General features: G+C 38.8%; 1 protein-coding gene across 4 annotated transcripts in view; it reads right to left on the bottom strand.

Moving 5' to 3' along the window:
- The window catches only part of LOC129712651 (protogenin-like), a 108,645-nt gene that overhangs the window by 38,534 nt on the left and 48,360 nt on the right, over positions 1-21,751 (bottom strand). For all 4 annotated transcript variants that reach the window (XR_008726103.1, XM_055661253.1, XM_055661254.1 and 1 more), the window contains exons 3-11: positions 18,855-18,999; positions 17,722-17,855; positions 16,799-16,936; positions 16,422-16,580; positions 14,905-15,067; positions 11,210-11,457; positions 9,757-9,921; positions 8,376-8,681; positions 3,587-3,775 (exon numbers count right to left, since the gene is read on the bottom strand). Coding sequence is in view for 3 of the 4 variants with exons in the window: in XM_055661253.1 (XP_055517228.1) it covers positions 3,587-3,775; positions 8,376-8,681; positions 9,757-9,921; positions 11,210-11,457; positions 14,905-15,067; positions 16,422-16,580; positions 16,799-16,936; positions 17,722-17,855; positions 18,855-18,999 (1,647 nt within the window). In the remaining variant the exon portion in view is untranslated. The remainder of the gene's footprint in view (positions 1-3,586; positions 3,776-8,375; positions 8,682-9,756; positions 9,922-11,209; positions 11,458-14,904; positions 15,068-16,421; positions 16,581-16,798; positions 16,937-17,721; positions 17,856-18,854; positions 19,000-21,751) is intronic.

The raw sequence follows: 21,751 nt of genomic DNA, 5'->3' as shown, positions 1-21,751 counted from the left end.
CTTCCCATCAGAACTGCCCCCTCCATCGACTCCTTTAAGTCAAGACTAAAAACTTATCTATACTCCCAAGCCTTTCCTGACGTCCACTGAGCGAGGGCTATATGTATATAGTTTGTTTGTTTATACTATTCCTATAACAAATGTAAAGCACTTTGGCCAACGAAAGTTGTTTTTTAAATGTGCTATATAAATAAATGTGACTTGACATGACACCGAGCCTGCACCAGTGGGCTGAAGGGCACTATCATACACACACTAGGGACAATTTTCATTTCTACCACGCTAATTAACCTACAAACCTGTGTGTCTTTGGGAGTGTGGGAAGACCAAAGATTTGGGAGAAAACCCACATGGTCACGGGGAAAACGTACAAACTCCATACAGACAGCACCACATTCGGGATTGTCCCCAGGTCTCTGGCGCTCGAAGCGCTGTTAGGCAGCAACTCTACTGCTGCTCCACTGTGCCACCCCTAGTTTTTTTGTGGGGTTATTTTATTCAATAATTTGATTCAACATCAGTTACTATTTCCACATTTTTGGAAGTCCCATTGAATAGAAATACACCAATCTCACACATTTGCATCTCATTGTTATCCACTTGGTCAATAGCCTCAGTCCATGGAACATCTGAGATAGGCCCTTATTGCTCGACGAGGTTGCAATTAAACTCGCGACAATCAATGCTATTATTGCAAATGTCACGGCCGATCAAGCATTTTTCATAAAATGGATTAGAGCTGGAAAACAGTTGCATTTATAAATGGGCACAGTCTGCAAGAACAGAGACAGAACTTATCTCCATCCACCAGCAAGAGAAACTCCTGGGGTTCCAGAGGTCAACAGGCAGTGACTCAAGCAAGTGCCTGAAGCAATCCATTCCATTTAACCCCCACCTGGAATTTTGTGAAAAGACTGAGGGAACAAACCGATTTGGCAATAAACAAGCTGAGATTTTATACACGGAAGGCAAATTCCCAATAAAACAGTTTATTCAGGGTAAAATCAACAATTTATAGTCGGGGTGGGGGAACTGCACCCAAATAAGGTCAAAAGCAATTTAAACAATTATCAATAAATATAGCAAATTCTGCAACATGCTCTTCAATTCTGGTGACCATTCTGAATTCTGACCATTCTGGTGACAAAAGCAGAAACTAACTGAATATTAACTTTGACCCGTTACTATCAGACAGGGAAGTGAGGAAGCTAAAGGACATGAATGCTTTACATTTATTTTTTAACCATTTAATTTTTGTGTTTTCATAATTATCTTTTCTTGTTTTTAATAATTTTCTAACATGATAATCACACCACTTTGCTGTTGATGCATTAAATTACAACTCCAACATCTATATTTTAAAGTTTTACATATTCGAATGTTACCATGTGAAGGAAAAACATTAAAAAAAATTTGGACAGCCATTTATTGACAGGTATTCTGTTTATTTAAATTCTTTTATTTGAAACTATCTGAACCTTAACAGTGTGAAGAAATGAACCAGGTGAAAAGGTGTCAGGTGATGGAGGTGTGATATGAAATGAAGGTCTGGGTACAAATGCATTAATTTTAGCTTGTAATATTAAATTAAACTTGTAGCAGCAAACAAAACAGCTACAAGACAGACATTAAGAGGAAAGCAACAAAAAAAGATGCTGGAACAGAAACAGAACCCAATCAATGATTAGGTTTAGTTCCACACTCGCGTTCATTATCCTGGACAGTATTTTGCCTGGTTAAATGGTCAGCTGCCAGCCACCTGCTATGGCTGGAATGGCCACAGATGGTCAGTTGTCCAGTTAGCAGTTAAGAATGTGCTGTTGTTCCCACATCACATGGGGATTGGGGCCATTGACAGGGATACGTGCATCTCAGCTCATCACCAAGCAACAGTCAGGGGCCACAGCCAAACAGTGACCGAGGTCAGTCTTAATAATTCTGCAGTGACTTATGACAACAGCTCACTCAGACTGAGGCTTTCAAATGTAATAACATTTGGGCATTCTTGGTCTTTTTTGTTACTAAAGGAAACAATTCTAAGTCTTGACTACAGAGGATAAAGTCATAATAAATGCAATTCTAACAAAATATTCTAAATATATTGAAATAGACTGGGAGATTTAAATTTGCTGTTACCAGTAAAACTGGAGTTCCTGAAATTCACAAACTAACAAATATTTTGAACTCGGAGTAATCCTGGCCTCTATTACTAAGTATACTCAGGGTGAAGACATGATCCGGCGGATATTTCTGATAAACCAACTAACATGTTAGAATTTTGTTTTTTTCGGCTTTATCTTCCAAACTTTTGAAAAAAAGATTTTTGAAATTGGATATTTATAATGATGCGAAAAGTTTTGTCACACACATAGGCTGGCTAGCATGCACGCTGAAAGCTGTGCCTGACTAGTGCAGAATCAAATTTTAGTTTGCACAATTGATATGGCACAATCGGACAGACGCCAGAAATAGGTATATACATGGCTCTGCACAAAGTAGGTCTCAGATCATTTCAGGAGGTCTGGAGGCAAAAATGCAGAACAACTGTGTTAAGGGATCGTGTTGACAGAGAAGGTTGTGTCAATAATTCACAACAGAAAGAAAAATCTCTTCAGGAAGGTCCAATGTAAACAATGCATGGCAACACAAGAGGTTCCCTTTCTATGCAATATTTTTGTGATGCTAGATTTAAAGAGAAATGAACTTATTTTCACTTGTAATTTCTATGCTTAACATAAGTTTTTTTTAAAAAGGCGCATTCACAATTTTAAACAGCGGTATTTACAAAAGGAAAGAGACTCTTTGACTCCATGCCTGTTACTGAGGTGGCAAATTCTTGTACCACACAGAAGAATGAATAGATAATGTTCTGACTCAAATCCTGTTACTATTAATAGAATCAAAGGATTTGGAAGTTCTGGGCAAATTCACTAGTAAATTCCAAACTACCCATTCTGAAAAGTACATAAAGAAAACGTTGAATTTTTAGCCTTTACAATTGTACATTATACAACATTATGCACATGATTTATTCAAACTGTGCTTGTGCTTTCAGAACAGACATGACGTTTAGTTTGTTCCAACTCACTTGAAGAAAGCTGGCCATTTCAACCATTTTTTTTATTTTCTTAAGATTAGCAAAATAATTGAAGTTTCTCATCTCAGAATGTTGGCTAGGTTTCCCAGGACAAAACTATCAAGACTTTCTTCCTCAGACCTATTGAATACCCCGTGTCAGGCAACTTGTTTGGTGTTAATAAACTTTACTCTGCAGCTAATCCATGGGGAAAATTAAATTACACCCTTCCCCCACCCTTGGGGACTTCCAGCACAAATGAAGGAAAAGATACTATAAACAGAGTAACAGGCTGTGGAGATGAGAACAAGATTTCGAACCTCCAGCAGAGTATATAAAACAAAACGCAACATGCTTATTTCTGGAAAATAATTGAATTAAGCTATTCCTTACCATAAGTAGCATATGAGAACTTTGAATTTGTGGTGCTTAAGGCACTATCATATAAAGTGTCTCCACAGTGAGATGGCAAATCCTTAAGCCCATGAGCAATATTTGAACATTACGTACCGAGCCCACTGATGGTGTAGTGGGAATTCTGCATGCCAAGTGTGATCGGCCCCGTTTCCTGCTGGCTCTCCTCCCTGTAGAAGAGTCTGTACCCCTGGATCTGCACGTCGTTTTCCTCCGCTTGCTTCCACTTTACTGTAATAGTCGTGCAGTTGAATGGCTCTAAACGCAGTTCTGGGGCCAAGGGAACTGTGGAAATGGAATAACACGAGTATTATTTAAGCACTTTCAATTTTGTTTCTGATTAGAATGTATTATTTCTAAAATACAACATTAAATATTAATCCTTTATCTTTCTTCATGCATTAATCTATACTTTGTTAATTCTCATGCCTTCCTCCTCTCTACGGCAACACCCTATGTAACTCTAATACAACAAATTAGTTTATTCTGTTAAGATTTCAATTTGAGTTTCACAGTGTATCACAATTTCCTTTCATTCCAGAATGTTATAGGTAAATGCAAGTATCATTGTTAACATGTTACTTTGTTCATACAAAGTTTGCTGTCAGATTAAAATAATAAGTTTAAACAAGCCTACTGAATACTTTTTTTTAAACTTTTCTGGACTAAAAAAAAGGCAACCCATACTTATTACTAGTACCACCATAGTTTCTATAGTCCCCTGTGCTAATATTTAGGTTCAGCTGCAATAGAAGTTGATCTTAAAAGAAATGTATTTCTTCAAAGAATTTAAGTGCCACATTTTACATTCCAAGAGACAAGCTTATTTTCTCAATCTTCAACTTAGGGCTTTTAAAAAATTGCCTAGCATTTTTAAATCTCTATTTTGTGCCTTAGTTTCTGAACAAGTCATGGTTTTTGTGCTGAGAAGAGCTCAAAATGGAGTTTAAAAAAAAAGTGCTGGAGTAAATGGCAGGGATGACAGATAGGAGGCTACACAAAAGCAAGACAAAAAACACGAGTGTAAGCAGAACTCAGGATGCACTTTTTCCAAGTCTCGCTTTTCTTCTTTTAAGGGAAGGAATGCCGTCCACCCTGCTGTTGACTGCCCTAATCTGATGAAAACAACAGGCCTGGAGCCCCACAGGGATGTGTCCTGCTCCATGCCTGACAGCTCCAAGATTGATGGTTTAAGATAGCAGGCACCAGAATGAAATACTGGTGCTTTGACTGTTTATTTGGCTGTATCAGCAAACGTAAACACACACCCCATCTCTTCGTTTGTGACCAAACTGAATTATTCTTAGATGGATACCATTTACTAAAATCAAAAGTAAACAGTAAGATATTCTTCCCCCCATCTTCCCATTAAACACAGCATCATCTCTACTATCAGTGATAGCAGACTAATGCAAACCCTCATGATCCATTGATTTGGGGCCCATCCTAATGTTACTGGCACAAGGGCAAAGGTCGCTAGGGGAACTGCAGCAACATCTTAACAAGATTATTCTGACAATCTCTTATGAACAACAGGCAGATCACCAGATGCTGTACTTTGGGTTGCAAAATCATAATGCAACAACATTTAGCATTTTGATTAAAAATAGGCATCGTACTAACCTAACCCAAACTGTCTGGCTAAATGCTACCTATAGATCAAGTTACTTCCATCCTCCTGCACCTCATAATACAACTCAAAACCTGTTCTCCGCTGAAATCCTGAAGTCTCATAGTTTCATCATTGGTATCATTTTAAAATAAACATTGCTATTGAATCCAAGTTGTATCCTTTAGAAGATGATGCAATCATCAACAAGGAACATTAACAAGCCTCACCTTAAGTCTTACAATATTATCCTGTAGCACTTTGTGCACTCGTTACAAAAGGTTAAAAAAACAATTAAATAAAAAATATTTAGGGCTCTCACTATTTATTTGCAATTCTCAATCCGAGTCGTTTACTGGAAAAATCATTTTGAAGTTCTATAAAGTATCTTCATTGACAGATATGCCCGTAGATTTTGTTCTTTTGATCAAGCTATTTCACTTTTTAAATGCTCTGACAATTGACTTAGACATGCATTTACTGAGGTGCTCTGGCCATTTTAACTGCCTGGTATTGATTCCATAATGAACGCCGCCTAACCCAGGGAGAATGATTTGGTGGCCAGCAGGCTTTTGCTAAGCACAGCAGCTCATGGCAAACACCTCCTGCAACAACCTTCAGTTGCAATTTAGATCCAGAGACAAAAAGAAAATGTGCCTCAGCAGAACACCTTTTAGGGTCTGATTCACATTTAACATATTGAAACTCAAAGTATTTTTGGATGCACCTGCTCACATCTTTACATTCTCTCCAAAATATTAAAGTCACCAAATTGAATCAAAAGTGAACAAGATTCTGACTTGGGGAATGGAACCACCAGCAAGCCCTCCTTCACTACCCCACCCCACCCTAGCCCCCAGTTTGAAGGACCCAGTACAAGTTGCAAATTACCCTGTTATTGAAACTGTTTCATCTAGTTCAAAGTGCCCTTATTTCTCACTAAGATCTAGCAAGGATTACATTGCAGTTCCACAGCACACATTTGCATAGAGATAAGTTAAGTCAACAGAACTGAAATTCCTTTGTCCCGTGATCACAAAATGGCACTGATGGATGGTGAAGAGAAGTGTGGTCCTAGCAGTGTCCCTGGTCTGATAAAGGGGAGGGGGATGCAATGAGAGTTTCCATAACAGTGGTGATGAATGAGGCACAATGAAGCACTGCAAAGTAAACATCAGATGGTAAATTCTTTATTTTGTCTCAAAATTGGAAGTTTAACAAAGAAAGATATATCACCGATGCTTCTCCTTGTGGGGATGGGCAGAGTTTTGGTTTGGGAGAATATATAAAAATAATTCATCCTTCTCAAGTCTTCAAGCTAGTTTCACTTGCATTTATTTCCCCAAATTAATCTCAAATTAATTAAGAAGAAATGAATTAAGAATCTGCATTAAACAAAACTTAAATTTACTGAAAGCATCACGACAGTTCTGCAATAGTTTGGTGGATCACAAGAACTTTACAAGTATTTCGAATCAAATTAAATTAATTGAAATGGCAACACTGTGAAAGGAGCTCCCTCAGGAGCATTCAATCCAAACTTGGGTGTTTGCACTAAATTCTGAAAGGCAGCTAGACATCATTCGTCAGAGGAATGTATAAACCCCCATATCAGTTTATTTACGTGAATCTTTTGGTTTCCACACTTCTACCCCAAAGACAATGATCTGTTGGGGTAGAAGAGGCGGGGAGAAATAAGGAAGCTAAACCCAAGCAGTCACTGTTCAACTGAGATGGCAATTGTTTCTAAAACACACAAGGATCTCATAGCCAAGCTCAAAGTATTTTATTCAATGCAACACATATGCACTAAATCCAGGTGTTACCAATGGCCGGAATTAAGGAGGAATCCTGACCTTTTCCCATCTTGGTCCAAAAGGGACCAATGCAAATGAAATGCCTTGTGAATGGAATCTGCACTTTTCTGTTGAGTATCCTTTAAAAACATGTTACCTTTATTGACCGACCCAACAGAGAAAGTCTTCATGTACTGATCAAAACTAAATGGATTCTGGAATAAGGTAGATTATCAAGGTTCCTACAATGCTATCATCAGAAAAGATTTATTTGTGTTGATCATATGTACAATTCAAACTTGTGTTTGGCACAGCTGTGAATGGAAGTCAAGGGATATGGGGAGAAGGCAGGCATGGGTTATTGATAGGGGACGATCAGCCATGATCACAATGAATGGTAGTGCTGGCTCAAAGGGCCGAATGGCCGCCTCCTGCACCTATTTTCTATGTTTCTATGACGATAGATAAGTGAACTCTGCAAAGGAGCCAGACAATTATAAAAGACTAAATTGCATTTCCAAATGGAAAACAGATTAATTGGTTGGCAAAGGATTTGCGACTCATTATTCCTCTGTAGACACTGAGCCCTGCTGATGGCCAATACTGGAGGACATGCTGTCGTATTGTGAGAGGGGGGGGGGGGGGGGGGGGGGGGGGGGGGGAAACGTAGTGAGATGGGGAGGCTGAAAAAAACAGACTTTATTTAGGTCTGGATTAAGATCAGAACTGAGTATCTAGAACTCGGTGAATTTAAGCCTTTGCGTTTTTCTTTTTAAATAAATGGTAGAACAGTATCTGTAGTTTAATTTGGGAATCAATGGTGTGTGGAAAAGTAAGCTCTCTTCCCCAACTTTACCAAAGAGAATGGCCTTGCATTTTTGAAGGAAACGACCATGCTCGCTCCATGCCAAAGGCTTATACTAAAATGTTACATTTCAGCACAAGTATTTATTACCTGAACTACATAGGGAGAGTCTTAGAATATTCAAGTTAGTTCTACCCCACCTTGCAGACTTCCAATTGAGATGTTAATAAAGCCCACAGTAAAAAAACCAAGACAAGTGTCTGGGACCAAGATCCATGTCTGCTTTGAAAAGTAATTAATGCACACCGAATCAAAAAACGTAGAAAAACACTGAATTATTGCTGATCTGTTATAATTATTATACTCAGAGACATGTACCGGTGCACATTCTTTTTTCAGAAAAATGTAACTAATTGGACTTCCAAGTCGAATTATCTCTTCCACCAATGGAGGTGAACATGAACATTATAAATTTGCAGTGTTCAATCTTTCAAATCATACACAGCATTGCAGATTGCCAGAATATCCTATCATTATAGATCTGGATTTTAAAAATCACTAAGTTCAGTACCCACGATGACAGATGATAAAACCTGTGTTGCAGATTGTTAATAAAATGCAAACACGTTGGGAATCCTGATATTTCTCTTCTCTTTCTCCAACACAATGGATTACCTTTGACACTGGTAGCTTTTGGGGTTCTGTGGGATGTCCAGATTGAAGATTCTCCCCAGCCGATCTTGGTTGCTGCAGAGATTCGTACAAGGTAAGTGCTGTCAGGTTCGACGTCTTCAAGCAGGTGGTCCGATATGGCTCCTGGAAGTTCCACCAAGTGGACAGCGCGCTCTGTGCTTTTACGATAGTGAATGCGATAGGCAATAATACGACCTCTCCTGAACTTGGCTGGAATGGGAAGCCACGAGATCAGGATGTCAGTTGGGCTACGACTGGTCAAACTGATTTCGGGCACTCTTAGAGGGACTGCATCGGAAAGAATCAAGAAAGTAAATGATATTTAAAAGATGTCCATGTAAAAGTGATTATATTATTTAGCAACATTGGCAGGAGAATCAAATTACTTCAGCTGCAATCAATGTGAATGAAACCTATCTCTGCCAAACTCACTAAAGGTAAGCTGTGGTAATACATACATGTTTAATCCTCTTTCAAAAGTCAGTGAAATCAAATTTTAGAAGCAGCATTCAACTATTTGATTCCATAGTACCATGTGCATAGCATGCAAGAGGATTAATCTGTACTACTGGACTGAGTAAACATAATTTAACACAGCATTTTAAAATAAGTTCTTAACCTGATAATTCAAGGGTGAATGTGGAGATTTGTTTCTCCAGGTATGCTTGTTTTATCGTGTAGACAGTATTTACTCTGTTCAATTTCAAGTATCGTCATATTCAATGCAACCTAACTTTTGAAAAACAACACCAGTTACAGTTGATAGACTAATAGGATTAAGCTACGATTAGGTTTAACCTTATTCATTCATTGTGCCACTCTTGTATACATTAACAACTTGTTTCAGAAATTCTAATACTATTTTCTTTGGTAGAATGAGAGTTTGAAGATGGAAGAAGCAGGCATTTGTTTTAATGAATTACTGCAAAATAAACATGATCTGCACAACTCCCATATATCACATGTGGGAGTGGATACATTATTTTAATTATAATTAAAATAAGTCTAGGTATTGGTAAAAAACTTCAAGCATCTCATCTAATTTTAGGAACAATTTAGGTCCCAATTTTATTTGAAATAAACTACACCTGTGACCCAATGGCAGAATAAATCATGGGTGCGATGCCTAGATGTTAAATAACCAAGAACGTTCCAAGCTTTTAGTTGGAAGAAATGGATAGATTTGGTTTGACAAAGGGGTGGTAAATCTGTGGAATTCATTGCTGTGGAGACCAACTCAATGAATATTTTAAAGGCAGAGGTAGATAGATTCTTGATTAGTACAGGCATTTAGGGGTTATGGGGAGAAGGCAGGAGAATGGGGTTAAGATTGAAAAATAAATCTCAGAATAGCTTTTTATACCATCTTCCAAGGTGTGCTGAGTCACATGTTCTGACATTCGACTGGCTCCCATGGGCATGTAGGCAACAATATAGAATGTGTAGTTGCTGGCTGGTTCTAAATCATCAATAATGTAACGAGTTGTATCATTCCCAATAACCACTTGATATTCCTCATTATTTAAACCTGGAGAAAGAAAATACTCTTGTTAATTTGTGAAGCAAGAATAAGTAACCTCAGCAACACATTTGTGGGTGTAGTTCTTCTGCAGAAGGCATGCAAACAAAAAAATAAGACACAAATCTGTCTAAATATCTCTTAAAATGTTATATTTCTGTCTTTTAATTAATTTCACAGCAAATAATACTTTTCCCCATTGCCGCAATAACAATGCAATTCTTATTAGAAGTCGATCTTCCAGTCATCAGCTTCATCATTCATTTGCTTCTTAAAGCAAGGCAAAGCATTTTAATACAGCCAAAAGCAAAATTATTCCCAATTACATTTTCCCACATTCATGAATAAGCTTGAAAGCCGCTTAATTTGCAAAACCAAGGAGCCCCATACACAAGTAGTAATTACTGGCTAATAATGAATTTCAAAAGTCCTGATTTCTGACCTATGGAACAAAATCCTTGAAGGAAAATTAAAGAGTCTTGTTACCCTTCTGAATGCTTCAACAGAACTCATGCTGGGGCTTAACGAAATAACTATAATGGAACACAAAGCAACCATTCGACTGCTAGCTGCACTCTGTAGCCAACACTTTAATGCCTTCAGAAAACTGGTGGTGCTGCCTGAACACACTTCACCACACACTTTAATTATACCTTCCTGCATTTCTATACTCTCTGTTCTATGAACTCATAATAAACACCTTTCCCTTGAGAAGGTAAACCTTCCACCCGATTTTAATCATCTCAACAGATCACATTGTTTGTGCAGAGAAGGCTGCTATTCCCATTTGATTAGAGGGGCTATTCTCTTGTAGTGACCTCTGCCCAGCAACAGAATATTAACAACAGATGGTCATCTTCTCACATTCCAATGACACACCAGGAAGGGAGAATGTCCAAGCACAAACAACCAACAAAACGATGACACTTGTAGATTAACTTTAAACCAACCTACTGAGAATATGTACAAACTGATGCTTCTCCTCAAGTTCTGGTTTAGATGCACCTTGTCGGTTTACAGCGTTAAATATTCACAGACATACAAAGATAAGAGACATACACAAACAAACACACAAACAGAAAGAGGGAAACACACACACTCGCACAGACCGAGAGAGAGAGAGAGAGAGAGACACACACACACACAGACAGAGGTAGAAAGACACAGAGAGAGAGAGAGAGAGAGCAGCACAGAGGGAGATAATTTTATTTAAAAGCTTCGAACTCCGTGTTGGCTGAAGGAGAGAGACTCTTAAGCAACATCGGCTCCAAGTGTCAGAACGATATTCAAGGCTCACCTTCAGCTTTCATGTAATGGACAGAGTATGCAATTACTTTATCGGAATTGTACATGGGCCTTTGCCAGGACAGAAGAATCCCTGAACTCGACACAGTTTCAGCCTGGATGTTTCGAGGTGCACTTGGTCTGTCTTCAGACATTATAACAATCAATCTGGCCACTGAAAGAACCGATCCTTGTTCATTTTCAGCCACACACTGGTAAATGGCATCATCTTCAGGAATGATCTGGTTTATCACCAATTTGCTTAAAATAAAAAGAATAATGTTTTATTAACCAAATTATCAACGATAACAAAACTGACAATATTTATTGTAAATAACTAAGTTCAGTTATTCACCAATTTATATTTGAACGTTTTAAAAAGGTCATACCTTGGATATTAATATTTGGAATTGTACAGAAGAAAATTATAACAGTGTGACTGATTTACCACCCACACAAGTCTACTACCCACATGAACTTAATTTGTACAAAAATATTTAATTTCAGTGCAAAACTGGTTCAATTCAGTTCAAGCAAGCAGCTTTCAATGAAGACCCTCTCAAATGTGCCCTTTAGTGCAGCTATTCACAAAGTCAACTTGGAACTCCTTGGTGGGATGACACCTGCTTTCATGTCCTGTAAACAATGACCGTAGGGATAATACTCTACTTTTAGCTTATGGCAACTGTTCATAAGATGCAAAGCGAGCTGGTTCATGCAACTGTATTGGTTATCTGCACTGTACAGATAAGTGGCTCCATCTGAGGTTTGTCAGCCTGTCATTGATTAAATTCATTGTGCTGGACTCAGGCTTGCATCAGCAAGTCTAGCACACAAAGCCATACACCAGCTCTTTAATATGGCAATATGATATCATAATTAAGGCCAAAAACTCATGTACACGAATATCTCCTTGGTTATTCCTCGGAGAATGGTTATGTTTTCACTACATTGGAATGCAAAACTTCTTAACATCCACGTTCATTGGGATGTCAAAGATATTTATGATTTGCCATCTCAACACGTTTACCATAAAAAGCTGTCAACACAGCACCTACAAGAAGGTTGCCCTATTCGTGTCATTTCTTATCAGCGATGGCCAGTCCGTGCAAAACTATCTCTTTAAGATAACCATATAACAATTACAGCACGGAAACAGGTCATCTCGGCCCTACAAGTCCATGCCGAAAACTGAAATATTTTAATGGAGAACTCCAACAACACAGGCAACCATGTTCCCATTAAAAATAGCTGACTGACAAGTTTCCTAAACTGGACGAGAAAGTTCAGAATCAGGAGTTGGTAAGCAGTGTTCTGCATGGACTTTGTCCACTCCCAGTTCTACAACAGTCCTTGCTCCCAGCCTGATTCCATTCACATCCATCACACTGTCAAATACAAATGCAGGAAGTGTAGACGATTCTTCTTTTCCATCCCGGATAATTTCAACCACACCACCCCAGCAAACATGAGTGAATGTACCTGGAACATAGCGAGCAAAATGTCCATGACTTTAACTGAAGTTTGATACTCTGGGCACAACTATAATGTGATTCCTTCAGCTTTCTTTAGTTTTCACAAAGCCAAGGATGCATTTGGCATCATTTAGTTGTGATGTACTGAAAATAATACTGCATTATAAAGGAGCACCTGGTCACTGCAAACCATGCTGACAATCAACAATGGTGTACAAATTAACAGAGCTTTCTGTTCCTTAATATCAATGTTGCTACCACCCAGAACCTGTGAAAATCTGACTATGAGTTTCTGATTCATATTTCAATTAAACATATGGATTTATATTGGATGGGGGCCCATACCATTCTGGTCAAACTCATTCACATCCTCACTTCATCCACATAAGGATTTTACCACCAAGGGTGGAATACATTTTAGATCAAGTAGATATATCTCCCAGGCCTGATCAGATAAATCTGAGGACACTGTGGGAAGCTGGAGAAGAAATTGCATGAGCCCTGGCTGAGGTAAATGAATCATCATTAGACATGGGTGAAGTACCGGTAGACTGAAGGCTGGCTAATGTTGTGCCTCAGAGGTCTGCAAGGAAATGCTTTGGAACTATAGACGGTGGTAGGCAAGTCACTGGAGAGGATTCTGAGGTATAAGACATATATGTATTTGGATAGACAGGGGCTGATTAGCAATAGTCGACATAGTTTTGTACACACGAGATCATGTCATATGAATCTGATTGAGTTTTTTGAAGAAGTAACCAAAAAGGTTTACGAGGGCAAAGTGATAAGACATATTCCATATGGACTTCAGCAAGACATTTAATAAAGTTCTGCATAGTAGGCTTCTCTAGAAGGTTATATCACACTGAATCCAGGGCGAGCGAGCTGACTAGATAGAGAATTGGCTTCATGGAAGAAAGCCGAGGGTGATGGTAGGAGGTTGTTTTCAGACTGGAGGCCCTAGAGTAGGTGTGCTTCAGGGATTGGTGCTGGGCCCATTGGCATTTATGGCTCACGTTAACGATTTAGATGAGAATGCGCATGCATAATTAGTAAGTTTGCATATGTCACTAAAGTGGGTGACATCGTAGATAGCGAAGATGGTTATCAAAAATTACAACAGTATTTTGATCAGCTGGGCAGGTGGGCTGAGGAATGGTTAATGGAGTTTAATGGAGATAAGTGCGAGGTGATACATTTTGGGAAGTCAAACCAAGGCAGGACCCCGAGGAGTGTTGTAAAGCTGTAGGATTCTGGAGTGCAGATACATAGTTCCCTGAAAGTGGTGTTACAGGTAGATAGGATAGTTATAAAAACCTTTGGTACATTGTCCTTCTCCTTCTTCAGTCACGGTATTGAATATTGTTATGATATAGTTACACAAGATGTAGGCGAGGCAGCATTTGGAGCACTAAGTTCAGTTTTGGTCACCCTACTATAGAAGGATGCCATTAAGCTGGAAAATGTAAAATAAAATATTTATGAGGATGTTGCCAGGACTCGAGGGTCTGAGCTATAGGGAGAGGTTGGGCAGGCTTGGACATTATATCATTGGAGCACAGGAAGTTGAGAGGTGATCGTATTAGAGGTGTATAAAATCATATGTGAATGCGCAGATTTTTTAGAGAGTAGCAGAATCAAGAACCAGAGGACATAGGTTTAAACAGAGAGGAGAAAGTTTCAATGGGAACCCGAGGGGTAACCTTTTCCACTCAGAGGGTGGAAGGCATTTTGGAATGAGCTGCCCGAAGAGGTAGTTAAGACAGGTATTATAACAACATTTAAAACATTTGAACAGGGATATGGATCCGAAATGTTTTGCGGGATATGGGCCAAACATGGGCAGATGGGACTTGCGTAAATGGGACATCTTGGCATGGACAAATTGGGCCTCAGGGCAAGTTTCTGTGCTATCATAATTTTTATATACATCATTATAATGTATACCATCATAATTTGTATATACATTACATAAAAGTCAAGCAGTTCTGGTAAAAATAGTCACTCAAATTTGGCTTAAAAGAGTTTTAATTGTTACAGCCCAGAAAATGTTTTAATCAAGACAGTTGACTTTCTAGTTAAACCGTTGTTCACGAAGTTTAACCGACCAAACTATTGCATAAGCAGCTACACCTCAGGCTAAAAACAAAATAGTAGACATTTTTCAAACGCAATAACATCATTTTTAAAAAAAATATTCCATTAGCAAGATTTTTAAAACAAAAAAGCCCACCTGCTATACTGGACCTTGATACGTCCATTGGAATGAATCCGTTGTCCGTTCTTCAGCCAACTAATTTTTGGTGTAGGAATACCTTCCGCCTGACACATAAACCTGGCTGTACCAGCACGCGGGCGTGTCAGACTCTCGGGCCACTCGACAAAGGAGGGTGGTGCTGCATACAACATGGAAAACATCTTTGAGACCTTTCTTTTGCTCTGGAAAATGTGTTGCGCGTCTCACTCAAATTGAAGCTGTAGAATAACTATTATTTTATATGCCGTTGGTTCTATTTTTGTACATTTGCTTCTAATAAATAAAAATATTTTAAAAAATGAATTAAAATCTAACCATCAAAAATACACATTTTTTGGGGGGGGGGGGGGGGGCGTGCTGAAGAATTTGCTAAAGTATGATGAGCCAGTGATGAACTGACACAGGCAAACGGTAAAAGTTGCAAGAAAAGGGAGTGTGACTTTTTTTTAAATTGGAGGGGGCTTCAGAATAGCAAGTATGGTTTAGGAGAAGCTCAAACCATTCCCACCTGATCATTATTGTGAAACTAACTATGCTAAACCATGCTGAAATTTTTCATGCTGTTATCTTGTGCCCAAATTAGATAAGTGTTTCATCTTGTACAATAGTAGCATTCTTCATTTTGATAATGTACACTGACAAATAAAATGTATTAAAAAAAACTATAAATTGCCTCTATTGACACCTTATCTTTCACATCCAAATCTGAAACAAAAATGAATCAAAAATAAACAAAAGGGAACACATGAGTGGCTAAACATGTATCAAGGACAATGCTAATGAACAAGATTCTGGTGTTTTGTTTCAATAAAGGTTTCGTGTTTTCTTTTCATTATCGACCAAAGCCTTTCACACAAACCAATTCAGTAGCTTCTGTTAGTTATCATCCCACTACTCAGCAGTCCCTTATGGAATGTCCACTGTTCATCCACATTCTTTCATGGATACCAGCTCCATTTCATTACCTTTTAAAAAGCTTTGCTCTTTTTGTAAATAACAGTAAACAAAATACCATTCCTGTCAACTTGGCTTGGATGGCTGTGCCCTCATTTCTGAGACCGAGCACATAATCTAAACCAAAGCATTTGTGCAGTACTAAAGGGAGTACTGCACAGTCAAAGCACTCTCTCTTCAGATTTTCTAATGGATGCATGACACTACCTGAAGTGAAGTAGGGTGCTTTCCCAGGCCAATACCCCTCCCTCAACCAATCACACCAAAAATATTCATTGACTATTCTTCATGACGTTCTGACTCAATTTTCCTGTTTATCCTTAAAACAATGGTGACGCCAACCCAATTCTCGGCACATAAAGGGATGTTTCTGAGAGTGGTTCAATAGAGGCTAAACATTGTGTAATTTTTTTACTTAAATTATGAGCATACTTATATTGTTGTTCAAGTTCAAAAGAACAGTGGTAAGCACCTTTAAAAAAAACAAAACAAATTTAGGTAAAACTAGAATCTTTATCATGGTGTGTTTGTTATCTTACCCAGCACTGTAAGCATAGCTGTTGCAACAGTGTAGTTGCGTGTGCCTGGTGTGGTGGCCCGACACACATATATTCCAGCATGTTGAACCTTCACATCCGATATCATCAGATTCCCGTTCCCCAGAACACGAGTATTGAAGACATCAATAGACCTGTGATCTGTTTGGAAATTTATATGCATGAACCATTAAAATTTGATAATTTAGATGGAAATCAAACAATAATAGCAATTATGAAGTAAATCTTAAACACATTTAGAAACATAGAAAATAGGCGCAGGAGTAGGCCATTCATAACATTAGTTTAAAAAAAAACTGTACTGAGAATATGTGACAATAAAGTATCAATCAATCAAAAGACAGGAAATGGAAACTCACCAAAACGACTCCAGGACACGAGGGGCTTGGGCGAACCAATGGCAACACATTCCAGCATTGCTGTTTGATGTACGGGCACAGTGATATTTTGGGGACCTGCAATTATCACTGGTTTCTGCAATGTCTTTGGCTCCCATGCTGTCAGTGACAAATCAATGATAAATAAATGATCAATGGCAGAATTCCAACCCCCACCAAAGCAGTTAGAAAAAAAAACTTGTTAAAATTAAAATAGGTGTGTTAAGGAGATATTATTATGTAAAACAACCACTAACTCATGAAAATTACAAAGTAGCATCAAATTCCCCAGGAAATGGCAAAAGAACCATTGGATCCAATCAAATCAAGTAACACGAGTGTTCTTACATAAAACTTCCTCCTTTTTCCTTTTTAATGGAACCCCAAATGATTAAAAAGTGTTAACAGTAAGTAACATTATCACAATTTAAATACCAACTTGATCTGGCACAATAAATCGGGCAGCCCCATTGGCAATTTGATCATAACTATGGAAAATTGGTCACTTTAATTGTCTGAAAAAAACTCTTGTGCAGATTCTAAGCGCTATTTCCTTCCAAATCAGAGAGGGAGCCAATTCCACCTTAAACACAAAATTCCACCTATTTCAGTAAAAGCATAATTGTCAAGAGTTTTGGAAATTCGACTGAAAACCAATGACATCTTAAATGTGTTTGGCATTAGCGGGCCAAGGCGATGCTGACGAGTCCCACTACCATATTCTTAACACATCTATGGTTAAACATAACTTGTACTCATCTATTGAATCACTGCCTGGCACAGAATGCACATTCAGACTTATAGAAAGATGGAACAATTATCTTCAGATACAAAGTTCAACGGGAAATCTAATAGGGACCAATTACTGGAAACGATGTTGGAAGAAAGACATCTCAATCATGTACCTGGAATAACAGTTAAAATGGCTTCCGCACTTCTCCGCCTATTTGCGATGTTGGTCGCCACACAACGATACTGTCCAGTGTGTTGTTTATCAACACCATAGATCTGAAGGACTCCTGTCGGCAGCACGGTTATCCTGAGAAGAGGAATTTAGTCTTCTAAAACAAGGCACTGAACAAGCAGATTTACACGACAATCCAGTACAATGTAATGACAATGGTAACGATTCAGGCTACTGAGCAAAATTTCATTTTATTAACAATAGAAATGGCAGCATGGTGGTGCAGCGGTAGAGTTGCTGCCTTACAGCGCTTGTAGCGGCAGAGACCCAGGTTTGAACCAGACTATGGGTGCTGTCTGTACGGAGTTCGTACGTTCTCCCCGTGACCACGTGGGTTTTCGCCGAGAATCTTTGGTTTCCTCCCACACGCCATAGACGTACAGGTTTGCAGGTAATTGGCTTGGTATAAGTGTAAATTGTCCCTAGTGGCTGCAGGATAGTGTTAATGTGCAGGGGTTGCAGGTCGGTGCAGACGCGATGGACCGAAGGGCCTATATCACTAAACTAAACTAAAAAACTAAACTGAAATAGAAACAAAAGCAAAATTGCACAGAAGTAATTATTATATTCAAATTATGTGACTCCAGTCTAATTGTTCAAAAATTCTGTTGGTTTGTCATTTGGTTCCTTCATTTTTCTAGACAGCAACTCGGGGTCCCGAGTGCAAGCAGAGACGGGTGGACAAACAGAGCACATGGCAAAGCTGGGGTTGGGGTCCAGCACACCAGGGGGTCAGACACATGGGCAAGATTACAGCTCGAGCCCAGGGACTAAAGTGTTTGTTTATTTTAACAAGCAAAAATTTACAACCTGTTACTCACTAAAAGTTCACAAAAGTTTTTACAAAGTTTTTACACTTATACCACTGTGCAACGCGCAAAAGAGTGAAATTAAAACACATTGGTGTATTAGTAGAATTAACAACCAATTGGCCAGATAATCTGTCAGCCCTGCACCCACAGTTCAGAGAACGCCAGTTAATTTGAGTTTTACTGTACATTACAGTAGCTTTAATTATGCAGATTTTGCTTTTCACAATTTGATGGGAAAGTGCAGATTTCCCACGAATAATACCTGTCAGTAGCGAGGGGTAGTGTTGTCCGGTTGAATTCCCAGGTTATGATTGGTGGTGGATTTGCATGAATCTTACAGATAAAACGTGCCACTTCTCCTTCTCTCACGACCGTGGGCACTGGCTGAACCTCAAACGGAGACATGCCTGAAACAAAAGCAACATCCCGTTTACAAACTCAGGCACAAGGAATGAAACCTCTGAGAAAACTCAAATCTCTGCTTTTGTAGGAAGGTGCAAAAAAGATTTCCTAATACCCCCCCAGTTCATAATACAATGAGAACCAAAAACGTTGATTTTTGAAATGATTCAGTTGGATTACAAAGTTTACATGAATACATCTCACAAATTATTTTTCACGTAAAGTTCAAAATCACTCCCCTCCAACTCTGAAGCAGCTGGTTACAGTATCCGAGCATTCACAAAACTGTTCTCACACAAAAGGTTAATCAAAACAGGTGTTTACGTGAATGATTTTAAAAAGAGCGGGTCTGGGAAACATTTCTCAAGCAGTTTAAGAACTACAAATTCCCTTTTCTAATTCAACCTGCGGTGCTCAAGGATTTGTTATCAACACAATCACTTGTCCAATCATGTTGACATTATATCTGTTTATATTATATATTAATTAATAATTCACAAAATTAAATTTCAGGGTCTTTTTAAAAACACATCTAAAACTAGATCTAAAACTTATTTGAAACCAAGATGACTAATGTTCCTCCAACTTTTTTTATACCACTGTAAACTGCATACAGACATGAGCATTCAGTAGACATTATTTCTACAAACAGGCTTCCGTAACATAGTCTGCCACTGTAAAACTGAACGCATGCAAAATATCTTGACAGATATGTTTGCTGTGAAATCTAAATAAGTCCTGTAGTAGCTTGCTCATTTAGTTGACATGATGGACTGCACTAATGTGAGACTGTCTTATCCATTACAAGTGGTTACCATCTCACAGATGTTTTTGCCAGCAGCAATTGAAAGGATCCTGGTGAGGAGAGTCATTTCTCACACTCCAGGACCTGAAAGGAACTCCAAACTCTTTCAGGCATTGCAGAGTTACAAATGACAAAACTTCCCTCAGGATAAATGATCTTTCTGAGCCTTACCACACAACCCATACAAGCGTGTTACTAACCCCAACAACATTAGGGCTCATAAAAATTTCACACCTCTGCAAAATTTGTAACTCATCAATATGTACAGAGGAATTAATTCTAAGTTTCTGCATAAAGAGAGACACGTTTTATAGATCAATACGAACTCTTTAAGGATTAAAGAAACTCAAAATCTAATCAATGGGTAAAAAGTACAGATTGTGACCAGTTAATAATCAACCAACCCATAGGGGGTGCAATAAATGTCAGAAATCAATCGTCCGTCTTGGTGAAAAGATGCACACAATTTACCAGGGAAAGAAAATAACAATCATTCCTGAATCAGCACTGCCAAAAAAATAATCAGTTTCAACATTTACAGCATCTTGCAAGGCAGCTTACTCAAGAGCCCACAGAGTTTGTCCCACAAGTATCCACACTAATAAAAGTGAGAAAGATCCTTAGGATGTGGTAAATTTATGAGGGGAGCAATTACTGGTCAATATAATTGAACTCAATACTCATGGGTCAAGACAGAAAAAGTTGAGCCCCGATTCCTATTCCCAGCCTCCATGCAGTGACCATGCTGGATGGATGCATATCAACACAACAAATGCTGAAACAGAAATAACTGATGCTTCAAAGGCTGAACAGTTTATTGACATTCACTATGAAAACACACACATGAACAATTGCCTCTTTGGTGGAGGTGCTCGAGGGTGAAATGTTTCTGAGAAACATTTACCCCAAATACAAAATGTCCATTATAAGGATGAAGCATTGACAAAAACAACTTCATGACATAACATCTAAACAGTATCAATCAAATGCAACACCTGTCCATTTACCTCCCCCCTCGACTCCAAGGACCCGACAGTCTTTCCAGGTGAGGCAGGGGTTCACTCACACCTCTTCCAACCTCATCTACTATATCCGATGTTCCAGGTGTCAACTCCTGTACATCGGCAAGACCAAGCGCAGGCTTGGTGCTCACTTTGCGGAACACCTCCTCCGCTCAGTCCGCCTTAACCTACCTGATCTCCCGGTTGCTCAACACACTTTAAACTCCCCCCCCCCCCCCCCTTTCTCTCCCTGCATTCCCCCTCTCCCTCCTCTCCCCCATCCCAGTTTTCCCACCAGTTTTTTACTGTCTCCGACTACATTCTATTTCTGCCCTGCCCACTCCCGACATCAGTCTGAAGGGTCTCGACCCGAAATGTCACCCATTCCTTCTCTCCAAAGATGCTTCCTGTCCCGTTGAGTTACTCCAGCATTTTGTGTTTACCTTTGATTTAAACCAGCATCTGCAGTTCTTTCCTACCAATCAATTCAAAATACATCTTAGTAGTCATAGTTGGTTTCTGCAAAATGACAAGAAAGCTCAGTGCAAGATGAATATGTCAGAAATATATTCGCCAATTCAAAGTTAAACTTGCCGGAATCAAAGTCGAAAACCAAATCTGTCATTTAAAAAAAAAAAAATCTGTTTATTTTAACAGAAAATTTATGGAGGAAACTTAATGGCATTTCACACTTTTAGGGTTGCTAATGCACCCGATTTTACTGTGAATGTAAAATGCAGCTTGCTTTTGTCTTAGCACAATGCCACTGAAGCACTATTGCTTAAACAAGTCTCTTGTCAGATTCCCTTATATAACACAATTAGCTTCCTGTGAGATGAAAGCCAAGAACTAGCCAATACTAATCAGATTTACAATCAGTTAAGGTTGTCCATATGTAGCAGCATTTTACACTGCCACTGTGAAAGGGCCGTGCGTAGATTCATCTATCCA

The sequence above is a fragment of the Leucoraja erinacea genome, chromosome 33 (assembly GCF_028641065.1).
Source record: "Leucoraja erinacea ecotype New England chromosome 33, Leri_hhj_1, whole genome shotgun sequence".
Classification (NCBI taxonomy): Eukaryota; Metazoa; Chordata; class Chondrichthyes; order Rajiformes; family Rajidae; genus Leucoraja; species Leucoraja erinaceus.
This window is presented reverse-complemented; position numbering and strand designations above follow the sequence as displayed.